General features: G+C 50.8%; 1 protein-coding gene across 8 annotated transcripts in view; it reads left to right on the top strand.

The window, feature by feature from the left end:
• The window catches only part of HOXC4 (homeobox C4), a 64,945-nt gene extending 53,545 nt beyond the window's left edge, over nucleotides 1-11,400 (top strand). For 6 of the 8 annotated variants that reach the window (XM_061206158.1, XM_061206159.1, XM_061206156.1 and 3 more), the window contains exons 2-4: nucleotides 8,520-8,636; nucleotides 9,291-9,735; nucleotides 10,229-11,400. In XM_061206158.1, coding sequence (XP_061062141.1) covers nucleotides 9,297-9,735; nucleotides 10,229-10,584 — 795 coding nt within the window. In that variant the 5' untranslated portion in view covers nucleotides 8,520-8,636; nucleotides 9,291-9,296 and the 3' untranslated portion in view covers nucleotides 10,585-11,400. Of the gene's footprint in view, nucleotides 1-3,402; nucleotides 3,451-8,519; nucleotides 8,637-9,290; nucleotides 9,736-10,228 lie in introns of those variants that run through there. The other 2 variants (XM_061206160.1, XM_061206161.1) reach the window with 2 other exon arrangements.
• Nucleotides 11,401-13,918: the final 2,518 nt, after the last annotated feature.

Below are 13,918 nucleotides of genomic sequence, written 5' to 3'. Positions count from 1 at the left end.
GGGGCATATAGACGACCCCATCTAGCATTGTATGAATGGAGGAAACTCTCTGCAGTCAGTGACTGGGTTTTATGTAATTAAGATGGGCGCAGGGTTGTGTGTGAAAGCCCACAGCTTTCTCACATTTCTCTCTAACCAAGCTGTTGCAAAAAAAAAAAAAAAAATCATATTTTACCTAAATGGCTCCATTTTGTAATGTTAATGAGCCTTCCCCTCCTAAAGACACCCCAGCTTCCCATGGATCCGTCCCCCAGCTTTGGGTTAGGGAGCTAAAGGGAAAAGAAGTAAAGAGTCCTCTACCTCTGTCTCAGTTCGGGCTACATTAAGTCAGGATGCTTTCAGGCCCAGTTGTCAGGGCTCCTATCCATCGCCAGAGAGATGCCCCATATGCTGGAAATAAGGCCATAGATTATATGAGTCCCTGGGCCCTCTTAGCACTTACTTGCACAGGCTTCCGTTTACTCTCATTTATTTCCCAGAGAAGTCTGGGCTGGGGCATCCCAAACCCACAAGCATCAGAGAATCTCCCTCATTCCTAAGACTCGATGCAAATACACGTGTCTTTATAGAGAGCTGAGCAATCCCATAGCTGTATACGTGAAAATGTATTTATAGATTGCTCTGTGTATAACAGGATATATGTTTTACATCCCTCTCTACTCCACATTTAAATGCAGATTTATAGATATTTAGATTTATAGATCCACAGTGAACGTAACAGTCCTCTGTCAAATTCCTGTGTGCACATTACCAATCTCTCTATAGTGTTGGATGTATAAGCTGGGATGTATTGGTATAGCTCTCCCTAAATATCTGGATGAATAATTGGTGAGTTTTTTCCCTCGGTTGGAAAGAACTCTGCGTGTGCTGCTCAATCTCTATTTTGAAAATTTTATCTAGATTTATGCAAAAGTCCCAACTCATAAAATAGCTACATATTGAAGCTACATATTTGGAGATCTTTATAGTCTTTGCAGTTTTGCTGCAAACTTAAATATTTGAAAGTATGTTTAGAGATGGTTCCATAATGCCTGTATCTATATGTAGGGGCATAGATCTCCCTCTAGAAGGACTGAAACTTACTGCATCTCTCTGTCTCTCTATCTCTGTGTCAATAAAGACATCAGGTGAGTGGGGATAGGGAACAAATATCTTTGGGCTGTTTTGCTTATTAAAGGGAGTGATTCTGTTGCTATCTCCAAGGCTGAGTCCAAATGAGTTATTTGCCTCTGAAAACTTGCTCTAGGGACCACAGCCCTCTCCAGGCTGTCCCTGTGACCTGATATCCCAGCCCAGGCTCCCCAACCTGCAGTACCTCCCAAGACAGCCACTAAGAAGGGAGAGAGAAGGGAAGAGCCCTCTAGCTCCGCTCCCCTTGGCTCCCAGGGTGGAGAGGCTGACGGAGGCGTTGTCCCCCCACGCCAACTGGGCCTTTGAAATTTGGGGAAAAGAGCGTTCAAGTCCCCCACTATTTTTGTAGGGTGCCCAAGTGGTGCCAGAGTCACTGCCCGACCCATAGATGCCCCCTCCCCAATTGTTCTTGGTGCCCAGGGCCCAATTAAGCGGCCGCCTCACTCCCGGCAGCCGAGCTCTTATCGGCCGGGATTGATGCCTCCGCGGCTCCTGTATATCATTTCCAAGATTTTTTCTGTCCAACTCCTCGGCTCCTTTGGCTTGCGCGGCTTTGACTAATGATTGCTACAGATGCCAACGTCTCCAGAATCCTAATAGCCAGGCAGGCGGACTCTTATTTACCCGGCAACATTTCTGCGGGAAGGGGTGGGGGGAGAGGGGCTGAGGGAGCTGGGGCTGGGGTGTTGCAGGTGGCGGGGGGGACAGGGAGAAGGTTGTGACCAACTCACGTTTCACTGAACTTCTTCCCCAGTGAGAAAGACATTCCCAGCTCCCTCCTCTCCCTGAGGGAAAAGCAGAATCATAAAATAGTGCTAATAGTAACTCAGAGCTCGCCTCATTGAAAAGGATCAAAGAACGAACAGGACATGGGGAAATAATCAGAGAAGTGTTTATTAGTTGTAAATAGATGAGAGATTAAGCGGGAGACCAGCGGTTTAGGGAGGAAAAAGAGGGTTGTTTTTTTTTTTTTTTCTTCCGGAGGAGAGAAAGGGAAGGTCAGCCACGGTGGGAGAAGGGGCTCCTTTTTAAAATTTCACGTCTTCCCTGTCCTCTCCGCACCCCGCATCTAGTCTTCCCGTCCGTGGAAGTGCCTCCCCTCCTTCCCTTACTTCTCCTCACCTTCGGTCCCTCCGGTGTGGGACCGCGGCCACTTCCCAGAGGCTGCTCCGGTGCCCGCTGGGGCTGCCGGGGTGATGGGGCCTCTATCTGGGGCTGGGGAGCAAAATCAGACCCAACGGCCAACTGCGGGCTGGGGGCCGCCGGCCCTGCGGTCCCACTCGCGCCGAAGTGGTGGAAAGTTGCGGCCGAATTCGCTTCTCCCGGCGCTTCTGGGCCGCCGGCGGGGCCGGGTCTTTGGGGGAAGCATATGGAGCTCCCCGCCGAGCCTGGAGCCGGGCGTCGTGCTTCCCGGGGTCTCGATCCCGACCTTCCCATACATACACACCTCATTCGGGTGAAGAGAAAACAAAAACGCTGAGCAGCCCGGCTCCGAGCCCAGGCATGGAGTGCTAACTCCAACGCGGAACATTTTTCTATCAGAGAATAACGGAGCACAAAATAATTCAGCAAGGCGGATGGGCAGGAGCACGGTGTGAGAGCCCCGCGCGGTGAGGCGGCTGCAGAGCGGGCCGCGCCGCATAGCCCGGGAGGACCATTTCGTTGGAGTGTAGGGCGAGGCCGTAGCCCGGACCCGGACCCAGCCGCCCGAGGGCCAGTCTCTAAATTACAGCCCATCAGGAGGACTCGGAAATGCAAAACAGGGAGCCGAAAGATTTAAACAGTCGGAGGCAGAGGCGTCCCGACGCGGCCAAAGCGAAAATCAATCACGTAATTAAAACGGGGAGAGGGCGAGGCCCGAGCTTGGGGGTCCGGGGTTCGGAGGAGGCGGCCAAGGTGCGGGCCGAGGTGGGCGAGCGGCCTGAGGATGGGGCTCTCCCGCCGCGGCCGGAGCGCGGAGGGGCTGCGGGGAAGTTTATAGCAGATCGCTATTGATTCCCGCTTGGCTGGAAAGAGCAGGCTGTGTGTCCTCTTGGCAGGCCGGACCCTGAAGCCGCCTGATGGGCCCTTCCCGGGCTCCCCCATTTTCATGGGGTTGTGGCGTGTGGTGATCCCTGGGGTGCCCCGATCTGTCCAGGCAGGTTTGTCTGAGAGCGCAAGTGGCACCAAGACGTTGCCTCTGGGTTTAAGGGGATAGAGGGAAGTGGCAGCCTAGTTTCAGGCACTTACATGTTGCCTTCGGTCTGGATTCCCTCACCCCAGGGATCAAGGCTTGCCTTTGGAATGACTCTCATCTAGGGATCCAGGTTTGGAAGGGAGGTGAGTGGGCTTATTAAGGGGAAACTTGGGCCTGAGCTAACTGGACCCCTTTGGGCAGGGAAGGAGAAGGAACAGTTCCTGGAGGAAAAAAATAAGGCACGCAGGGAGCTCTGTTTGTGAGGGAATGATGTTCTTGTTATTACTGAGGTTAATGATGGTAATGATCGGGTATGGCTGGGTCAGCCTGGAGAGAACGAGCTCTCCACAGCCCTTTCTCACAGAGGCTTCTCTGGAGAAGTCACTGGCTCCCCAGCTTGGGTGTGATTGGGGCGAATAACATGAAGACCTTTCCTCCCTTTCCCTGCCCTTTCCTCTCCCACTCCTTAAGAACTCCAGAAAAAAAGGGGAAACCTTATAAACTCTTCAACTCCCCCCATCATTTTCCTCTTCTCTCTCCAGTTCAGTAAAATGCATCATCTTTGGGCACTGGGCTTTTGCCGGGCACCCTTCTTAGGAAGTTCAGCAAGCAGTTACCGGGCCAAGTCCCCATGAATTCTGTTTCTGACCCTGGAGGAGACCCAGGATTCTCTTGCCTGCTATATTGGAATTCTCCCTCTATCCTTAGCCTTTCCCAGTCTCTGCCTTCCTTGGTCCTGGGTGTCTGATCCCATGGGTCTCTGGCAGCTCAGAGGCCAAGAGCATGTTGAGATGCCCTCATCAGCTCCCAAAAGGGATCCCACCTTCCTATCGGCTTCTTAATTCTGGGAGCACCAGGTCAGGGAGCTCTCCGTAAGCTCCCCTAAGCCAGCCTAATTCCTAGATCTTTCAAAACCACATTTAGAGAGCTTTAAAAGTAAAAGTCCTTTCCCCCTCTAACAGGAAAGTTCAGGTTACAAATCTTCAGCAGCGCAAGCTTCCTGCAGCCATAAGTCAGAATTTTCAACAACAACAACAACAAAAAGAAGAATTAAAGCTTGCATCAAAGGGAGAAAGGGACACCCCAACCCCAATTTTAAAGGGGATACAATCCAGCAGCCTTGGACAAGAGTGGGGGCCTCACTTGACAAGAGTCAGTGAGGCCAGGATGGGCAAGGAAGGGGGTGGGGAACCCAACCTCTAACTAACAATTTCTCCAGCATAAAAATGAAACATCAAATTCGTTAGCCCAGGGCCTTCATTTTTCCCCTTCCACATTATAACTAGTTATTGAACTCGCTGGAAGATCTAAAGGCCATTTGCGAAGAGACAAATTTCAATGGAGTTTCCCCATCAATAACCCCATGGCAGTGACCTATTGGAACAAGTCAAACACCCGAGGTGAAATGCAGGTCACTCTGTCTAACCAATATTAAAATGCAGCCACTTTTTAAAAAGCCACTTTAAACGAGATTTGAGGAAAATTGAATTCCAAGGAAGGCAAAGCAAGGAGGGGGAAATCCATGAGAGGACCTTGCCTATGGTCTCCGAACAAACAAGAGAGATTCATCTTTAATATTTAAAGGGGGGCAAATTAACATTCCATGATTGCTTTTTTTTTTTTTTTTTTTTGAGACTATAAGCGATTCCAGGAGAAAAAAAAAGGTTGAGTATTTTCTGGTGACACTTCTGGGTTATTAAAATCATTTTAGACCAATTCATTACTTTTACTGACAAGAGATTTAAGAAAAAATCAATTAAGCATTTGCATATTCTTTTGCATACATTAGCCCTGCCTGCTGGCATTAGAAAGGGACAAAACACATACATATATACATATACACACACAGGGGGAAAAATGGGAGCCTTGCTTTAGTTTGGGGTTTTCAAGTTGCTCGGAGAAAAAATAAAAATGAAATGAATTACTTGATTGTATACCATCTAAAAGTCAATTTATTTGAGGAAGGAGAAAGAGACATGTTGCAATTTTTAATCTCTAAAACAACAACAAAAACCACATACACACACAGGCGCGCGCGCTCGCACACACCCACATCCTGCACTTCTGAGAGTGGGGAATGGAATGACCCTCATTTTCCTTCTCTTTGCCCTCCAAGTCCTGAGTTGGTTCTCCCACTTATTTTTCTCCGTAGGAAAATCCAGGGATTCTGAGAGGTGAGATTTTAAGGCATCGCAGAATCAGTGGAGCCGCTGAGGTCTCTCAGCCGGCAGCTTGTTACCGGGGAGGGGAGGAATATGGGTTATCCAACGGTCAGTATGGTAATCCGGGCACAATAAGGCCTCGCACACAATGGACACATATTTTTCTTCAGCGGTGTCAGAAGGAAAGCGCTTTGTACAGAAACATGTTTCCGAAAGAGAAACCAGATCAAGATTTAGAAAGGATATGGGGTGAGGGGGGCATTCAGACAGTGATTGCTTAGAGGCTGGCAAAAGGTGATCAGAAAAAATAAAAAATAAAATTGGGGCAGAGAGAGGTGGAGGGCAGAGCAGGGGTTGGAGATCCCTGGGCTGAGGAGACAGGAGGGCGAAGCACAAAAGGAGATACAAGGATTCATCACGGGCAAGAACCGCTTTATTGCCCCCCTCCCCAACCCGTTAAGCCAGTGCTAAGTACAGAAGCCCTCCGAAGGGATCTTATTTCTGTGCTTGCAATAATATCCTGGTGAAAATGTTCTTATGTGTGTGTGTGGTAGAGTCTGGCTTGCTATTTTCCCCATAGGCAACTTTCTTGCTATTAAGATATAGGAGCCCAAAGAGAGGGTTTTGGTAAATGATGTAGATAAGTGTGGGCATACTTGGGGGAATCTCCCAGATTTCACTTTCTGGAGGTGCATATCGAATTAGCTGTGAAAACCTGGAATGAAAACTCCACAGATTTATGGCTGCATAAGGAGGCATTTAATACATTAATAAATATTAATAGTATGAATGCATATATATTTGTTAGCAGTAATAACCAAAGACGGATTTGACATGTGGTTGGAGGCATCTGAACTCTCTGGATCTACTTACACATACTGGCCCGAAGTGGGTTTCCTGCTCCCGTTCCCTCGACCCACCTGCAGGAGCTCAGAATCCTGGGGAGTGGTGGTGTAAGATGTGCAATGCCTTGGGAAGGACTCCCTAATAAGCCCAAGAGGGTGAAGAGATGGAAGAAAAGCGAGCTGAGGTGGGGGCAGGGCTGGTAGAAGGTGAATGTGAGGACTGGGAGGAGGGGAGCCAGGTGGAGCAGAGATTATTCCCTGCCAGGATGAGGTGGGGCAGCCTGATCCAGGTGCAGGCCTAGAAGGGAGGATGGGGGTGGGGCTGGAAGGCTTTCTCCTTCAGCAGCCTTCCTCCCACCCTACCTGAGCTCTCAGGAGCTTTGCCTCTCCCCAGGCAGCAGTCTGGGGCTGGGTTCAGAATTTTTATGTAGATCAGCAGTCAGCATTGGTTTCCCTCTGCCACTTCCAACAACTTATAATTAACCTACCCCCTCCCACCAATAATAAAACCCTCACGCACTCCAAATCACTGTCAACCAAGCAGCAGCCTTCCCCTTCTCACAGTCTCAAGCTCCTCTTCCAACCAAACCTGCCAGTCCTCACACGCAGAGGGTCCCGGACAGGAGTGGGCAGGAGTTCTCAACCAACTTTGGAAATCTGAGAACCTCTTCTAAGAGATGGTCAACCTCCAGGGAATTCCGGTTCTCTCACCCATCTGGTGGCAGGGGTCGGGCACTGACCTCTTGGGGAGAGGGTATCCAGGGACCCCCAAGCACTGGCTCTTGGTGAGCCTGGGGTGAGTGTGGGGGGCTTGAGCACTGCAGAAGGGAAGGCAGCCAGGGGCCCAGGCAGGGCGAATCAGTCCCTTTGGGCATCGGCTGTGGCCCAGCTCTCATTCCAGCCCTCAGGGTGAGCCCTAATTTGGAAATGGGGACCCTCTCTGACATCCCAAAGGTGGTGAGAGACAGATTGGGAATCTCCCGCCTTCAGCCTCCCCTCTCACAAGGGTTTTATTTTTTTTCCCTTTCCCCTCCTCATTCCCTTAATTGCAGATGTTCTAATTAAACCCTCAAATAGTTGTTATGCCGTTTTAAAAGGTACTTATTCAAGTGTCAACCAGGCTGGGTTGGGAGGAGGCAGCGTAGGGCGGCGAATTAAAGGTAGATTGACTAATCACAGCGGCGATCATAATAATAAAATCAGAGGGAAAAAAAATCACATTACGACTTTTCGTGGAAAGGAGGGAGCAGGCAGCCAGCGGCCGCCAGCTCTGCGCTGCCGCCGACACAAAGAGTGCGGGCGATTCCGCGAGACTGATTTATGACGTTTTACAGCCCTATAAAAGCTGTAGCGACGAGGCAAGCGCTTCTACCACCGCTGGCAGATTTAGTCTAATAAATAAAACATAAACAGTTAACTTTATGTGTCACTTTTATTGTTATCAAGTAAAATATAGCCGAGCCCCGGCAAGCTATGATTTTAAACTATAATTGTTATCAAGTGCAACAAGGGGACCCGGCTCCCTCCCTGGGCTCTCCCTTCTGCCACCCCCCCTCAACTCTGAGTTATGGGATCAGTTAATTGGAATTGGTGCAAGACGTGGCCACCCCTAGCTGAGGGGGGTGTGTGTCAGAAAGCAGCTCTTCCTTGCCCCCTCGCTCCTCCATGGCCCTGCCACCCCACCATTAGGGTATTCCTGTGGGTGGGTAGCAGAGAGAGGGGAGGGCGCAGGAACAGGCTGGAGACCCCCAAGTTCCGCCCAGCATCCCCAGCTTCGTGAGCTCACCCTTCAGCTTTTGGAAGGCGGCCTGGAGCTGGCCCTTGGGGATGTGTGTTTACATGTAAACACATGTGTTACATGGATACAATCCCTGGCCGGAAGCAGGCTCTACAGACGCAGGCCTCCCCCTTAGCTAGGTCTGCCCTCTGTGGGGATGGAGAAAGAAGAGCTCCCTGGGCCTTGGCTGGGCACCATCCCAGGGCACTGGCCCCTGGCAGAGTGCTCTCCTCCCTGCTCCAGGTCCTTGGGAACCAGCCTTGCAGACAGTTGTCAGAAAGCAGCAGGCCAGACGGAATGGAGAGTGGAAACAGCGGCCAGCAGGAGAGATGCTCTGCTCTGGGCTGGGAAGGGAGGGTTAGTGGGTACTCGGGGAGGGCAAGGCTTCTGAACTTTGCTTTTGCCAACCACTTCCTGTCTCTCTTCAGCGGGGGCTCAACCCCCAGACCTCCAGAAATGACGTCAGAATCATTTGCATCCCGCTGCCTCTACCTGCCCTGTCCAGCTGGGACCCTGCCTCGCCGGCCCCATGGCCAGAGGGTTGGGTGAGTGTGTATGGGGAAGGGGGCTGGACTCTGGTCTCCTTGGATGGGGGGCATCCCAGGCTCACCAGCTTCCTGGGCTCAGCCTGGGCCTCTCCCCATCCAACCTCCACTCCAGTCCTCATTCAACTTCCTCTTCCTGCGAAAGAGGGGCGCTGCCACGGTGCCCTACGCAGACTGAGACAGGATCGCCACGAATGGAGACCTCTAGAAAAGCTCGGGAGCGGAAGCCCGAGGGGCCCACCGGAGGCCCAAGAGGAGACCCTGGGAGGGGGCTGAATCACAGCCTCCCGACAGCCCCCCAATGCCCAGGCTTTGGAAGGGAGCTGGGGGCTTCCCATCTCCTTTTGCAGGGGAGGGTTGTCAGTCGGCGGGGTGTGCATTGGGGGCACCGCAGCCCCTGCCAGCTAACCCCGCATCACCGCCACCCCCCCCCCACCCCAGCACCACCACCACCACCACCACCACCACACACACAAAAAAAATTGGATACATTTTGAATAAAGCGATTCGGTTCCTTATCCGGGGACTGGGTTGCTCCGTGTGATTGGCCGGCGGAGTCACATGGTGAAAGTAACTTTACAGGGTCGCTAGCTAGTAGGAGGGCTTTATGGAGCAGAAAAACGACAAAGCGAGAAAAATTATTTTCCACTCCAGAAATTAATGATCATGAGCTCGTATTTGATGGACTCTAACTACATCGATCCGAAATTTCCTCCATGCGAAGAATATTCGCAAAATAGCTACATCCCTGAACACAGTCCGGAATATTACGGCCGGACCAGGGAATCGGGATTCCAGCATCACCACCAGGAGCTGTACCCACCACCGCCTCCGCGCCCTAGCTACCCTGAGCGCCAGTATAGCTGCACCAGTCTCCAGGGGCCGGGCAATTCGCGAGGCCACGGCCCGGCCCAGGCGGGCCACCACCACCCCGAGAAATCACAGCCGCTCTGCGAGCCGGCGCCTCTCTCAGGCGCCTCCGCCTCCCCGTCCCCAGCCCCGCCAGCCTGCAGCCAGCCAGCCCCTGACCATCCCTCCAGCGCCGCCAGCAAGCAACCCATAGTCTACCCATGGATGAAAAAAATCCACGTTAGCACGGGTAGGCAACTTTGCTTTTTGCTCTCCCCCTCCCTCCCCTCTTCCCCAGCGCTCCCCACCCTCCTCGGCCCCCTCCGGCCCCCGTCCTCCTTTCTCTCCTTCCCCCTCTCTCTCCAGGAGCGACTCTGGGTTAGCACAATTGAACTGGATTTACGAGCGAGAATGGGTAATTACATCCCCCATAAATTTTATGGCTTAGCTACTCTGGGCAGTCCGAGCCATGTGCTACGATCTGTTATGTATGTGTGAAAACTATGCTCGCTTTCTAAGGGCGCATAAATAATTCAGTGTCGTTACAATGAGGATTCCCCTCTTATTACACTACAAAGTCTCCAGCTCCCTTCAACTTCTTTATAACCCGTTTAGCTTGATGACTTTATTTCCACCACCCCCTCCTCCTGTTACAACAGAGCTGAGGATGGGGTGAGGGTGGGGGGCGGGGAGCCTGCTGCCTTTGAACCCCACTATTTGCTTTTCCCCTCCCCCTCCCCCAGTGAACCCCAATTATAACGGAGGGGAACCCAAGCGCTCGAGGACAGCCTACACCCGGCAGCAAGTCCTGGAATTAGAGAAAGAGTTTCATTACAATCGCTACCTGACCCGAAGGAGAAGGATCGAGATCGCCCACTCGCTGTGCCTCTCTGAGAGGCAGATCAAAATCTGGTTCCAAAACCGTCGCATGAAATGGAAGAAGGACCACCGACTCCCCAACACCAAAGTCAGGTCAGCGCCCCCGGCCGGCGCTGTGCCCAGCACCCTCTCGGCAGCCACCCCGGGCACTTCTGAAGACCACTCCCAGAGCGCCACGCCACCGGAGCAGCAACGGGCAGAGGACATTACCAGGTTATAAAACATAACTCACACCCTGCCCCCACCCCAGGCCCCCATCCTCCCCTCACACACAAATTGACTCTTATTTATAGAATTTAATATATATATATATTTTGGTTCTTTTCTCTCTTCCTCCCACCTTATCCCTTGTCATTTCCAAACAGACAAAACAGATAAACAAACAAGCCCCCTGCCCTTCTCTCCTTTCCACTGTTAAGGACCCTTTTAAGCATGTGATGTTGTCTTAGCATGGTACCTGCTGGGGTTTTTTTTTAAGGCCATTTTGGGGGGTTATTTATTTTTTAAGGAAAGAAAGCTGCAAAAATTATATATTGCAAGGTACGATGGTCTGGTTTAGGTGCATTTCAGGGGAAATGAGGAAAAGAAAAAAGGAAAGAGATTTTTAAGCCAATTCTCCTCCTTCTTCTTTCTCCTCCTCCTCCTTCCCCGCTCTTTCCTTAGGCCTTTTGCATTGAAAATGCACCAGGGGAGGTTAGTGAGGGGGAAGTCATTTTAAGGAGAACAAAGCTATGAAGTTCTTTTGTATTATTGTTGGGGGGAGCTGGGAGGAGAGGGGGGAAGACAGCAGACAAAGCTAAATGCATCTGGAGAGCCTCTCAGAGCTGTTCAGTTTGAGGAGCCAAAAGAAAATAAAAATGAACTTTCAGTTCAGAGAGGCAGTCTATAGGTAGAATACCCCTCACCCCCCCATCGTGGTTATTGTGTTTTTGGACTGAATTTACTTGATTATTGTAAAACTTGCAATAAAGAATTTTAGTGTTGATGTGAAATGCCCCGTGATCAATAATAAACCAGTGGATGTGAATTAGTTTTACGTCAATGTCTGATGGTTTCTTTTTATCCCCCTCCTCCTTCTGACCTGGTAACATCCCACCTTCTCTATATAGTTGCCGAAGTTTACTCTAAGCAAACACACAAATCTTAACTCTCAACTCCAGTTTCCCAAGGTCCTTAGAAGAACCAGCAAAAGGTTTGGGGCAGAGGATCTCAGGAGAGGGGATGTGGAAGATTAGGGCCAATTTCTCCCTGAGTCTGCAGAGGCCAGACTCTCCTGGGGGTACTTAGAGTGGAGCTGGGAGGGGGGGTGTCTCACGTTTCTAGAGTTAAGCACAGTGCCTTCTTTTGTCTATTTCCTTCTCCTCTCTTCTCCTTTCTCTCTGATGAGTAGGCCTGCCTAATATGCAGACTAGAAGGCAAGTTTAGGGAGTTGGGAGGAAGAAGAGTTTTCATCTTTGGGAAGCTCTTTGGGAATAAGGGATTAAGGAAGATGCCCACTCAACATGCCTGTTCTCCTTAAAAGAAGAAACATTTTGAGCTGGTGACTCTGAAGCAGCAAAGTGACCTGTCAGGATGGCTTCTCTGTTTGTTTAGACTTGGAAAGAAGGGTGAAGTGGAGGCCAGAGGCCTGGGAGGCCCCCTTGCATGGGTAGGCCTCAAAGCCTGATTCCTGGAGATAATGAAGCACTTTTATTTTTTCCCCCTAACTTTTATCATGGACCTGCCAGGTGTTGAGAAAAGACACAGGGAGAGGCAGGGACCACCCCTCTTCCTACAACTTCCCAGGTCCCTGCAGGGCTTGGGATAGGCAGAACAAGGCTGCCTGGTTGTAAAAAAAAAATTTTTTTAATTGTTTCCTTGGGGGCTAAAACAAACAAACAAACAAAAAACTGAGCTGGATTACCTGAATGATTCATTTAAGCCAAAGCCTCCAAAGAATTCTGGTCCTGGGGACCAGGCTCTGAACAAGGCCTGCTCAAATTTTTGCTTGTTTGTTGGGAGAAGGTTGAGGGGGTAGTTGGTGAGCTTCTCAGGCAGTTTAACCAAATTTCAGGATGGAGGGCTATCAGAAGTAGAAGAGAGAGGGAGAAGGTATCTGGGGTAAGTAGGGGAGCCATGGATACCGCTGTCCTCTCTCCCCAAATTCTGGAGTGAAAGGCAACAGAAGAACCAAGTTATGAAAATCTGTTTGGTGTCCTTTGGATTTATTTCCTCTTGAACGACTTGCTGGCTGGTACTTAGCGTGTGTGTGTGTGTGTGTGTGTGTGTGTGTGTGTGTGTGTGTGTGTGTTGGGGGGAATCAGTCCTGTAGGTCTACTTTCTCCTCCCTCAATGGTGCCCTGGGGACAGCAAAACAAGCTGCCTACAGTGTGAGGAAGCAGGGCCAACAATCATCTGGAGTGATTTTATGTAATCAAGTGAATTAGGGGCCAAATCTGACTGTGGCTCCCATCATCTTGAGGCAATTGACTTTGGGGCAGGAAAAGGGGGTCTAGTTGTGCTTGGGGGAAGGGAAGGAAGGTCTGAGGGGTGGACCTGGGTGTCTTTCCAATCCTGTAAGGAAGCTAAGATGGAAAGAGAGGGGAAAATGGAAATTAAGATCCATAGTCCTTTCCTAACTTTGCTCATTTGGTTTCAGGGGAATTTATTCCCTCTCCTCCCTAAAGTGGAAGAGGTGAAAGCAAGGAGGGGAAAATTCACTATCTTTTATGTCTTACGCTTCTTCCTGAACTTGCTGAAGGGACATGCTCTTGCTCCGGAAAAGCAGCATAAAAGGATTGGGACAGTTCTTTTATTTTTCCTTCTTTAGGGGCTTCTGTTTTTAATTCCTCTTCCCACACATACACACATGGTCACTCTGTCCTTCCTCCCTCTGTCCTTCTCGGTCTGAAAAGGGGGAACATCAGACATCCCTAGTTTGTAACAAATAAAACAAAACTAAACCCTCTTACATTTGATTTTTGGAAAATTTTGGCCTCTGGCCTTCCCTCCAGTGAGCTCCATTCTCTCCTCTTTCCCCAAAACTCTCCTTTGCCTTGGACCTGGCCACCCAGAATGCGATCAGGCTGGCGGGGAGGAGTAGGATGTCGGGTGTGGGGACCGACCTGGGCCGGGGCCCCTAGCGCCAGCTGTCTTGGTCCACTGGATGCTGCTACAGCCTCACTGGGAAGGTGAGGGCCAGAGCTTTTATTGAAGTTGGGTTGAGCAGTGGGAAAAGGCTGGGGTGGTGGGGGCGGGGGGGGGGGCGGGGGGGGAGCGGGGAGGATGCAGCCCAGGTTCACGGGGAGGACACAGCATTTTCTCTCCCATTGCCTTTATATTCGGCAGCGCCTCTGACCTCTACCCCACCCCCAACTCCGACCCTCCCAAGCCAGCCCTTGCTCAGCCCCTGGTCTCCAGATAGGATGCCACAGCTTTTGTAGGGCTGGGGATTTCTTGCCCCGAGTAATGGGAGAGGCAAGGCGCATGAATGCCTGCTAGCGTATTGTGTGTCTCTCCAATGGCTAAGTAAAAAGAAGACGGGGTGAAAACGGCGACACCAGTCTTCCAAGGTC

This window comes from Eubalaena glacialis, chromosome 11 (genome assembly GCF_028564815.1).
Source record: "Eubalaena glacialis isolate mEubGla1 chromosome 11, mEubGla1.1.hap2.+ XY, whole genome shotgun sequence".
Classification (NCBI taxonomy): Eukaryota; Metazoa; Chordata; class Mammalia; order Artiodactyla; family Balaenidae; genus Eubalaena; species Eubalaena glacialis.
This window is presented reverse-complemented; position numbering and strand designations above follow the sequence as displayed.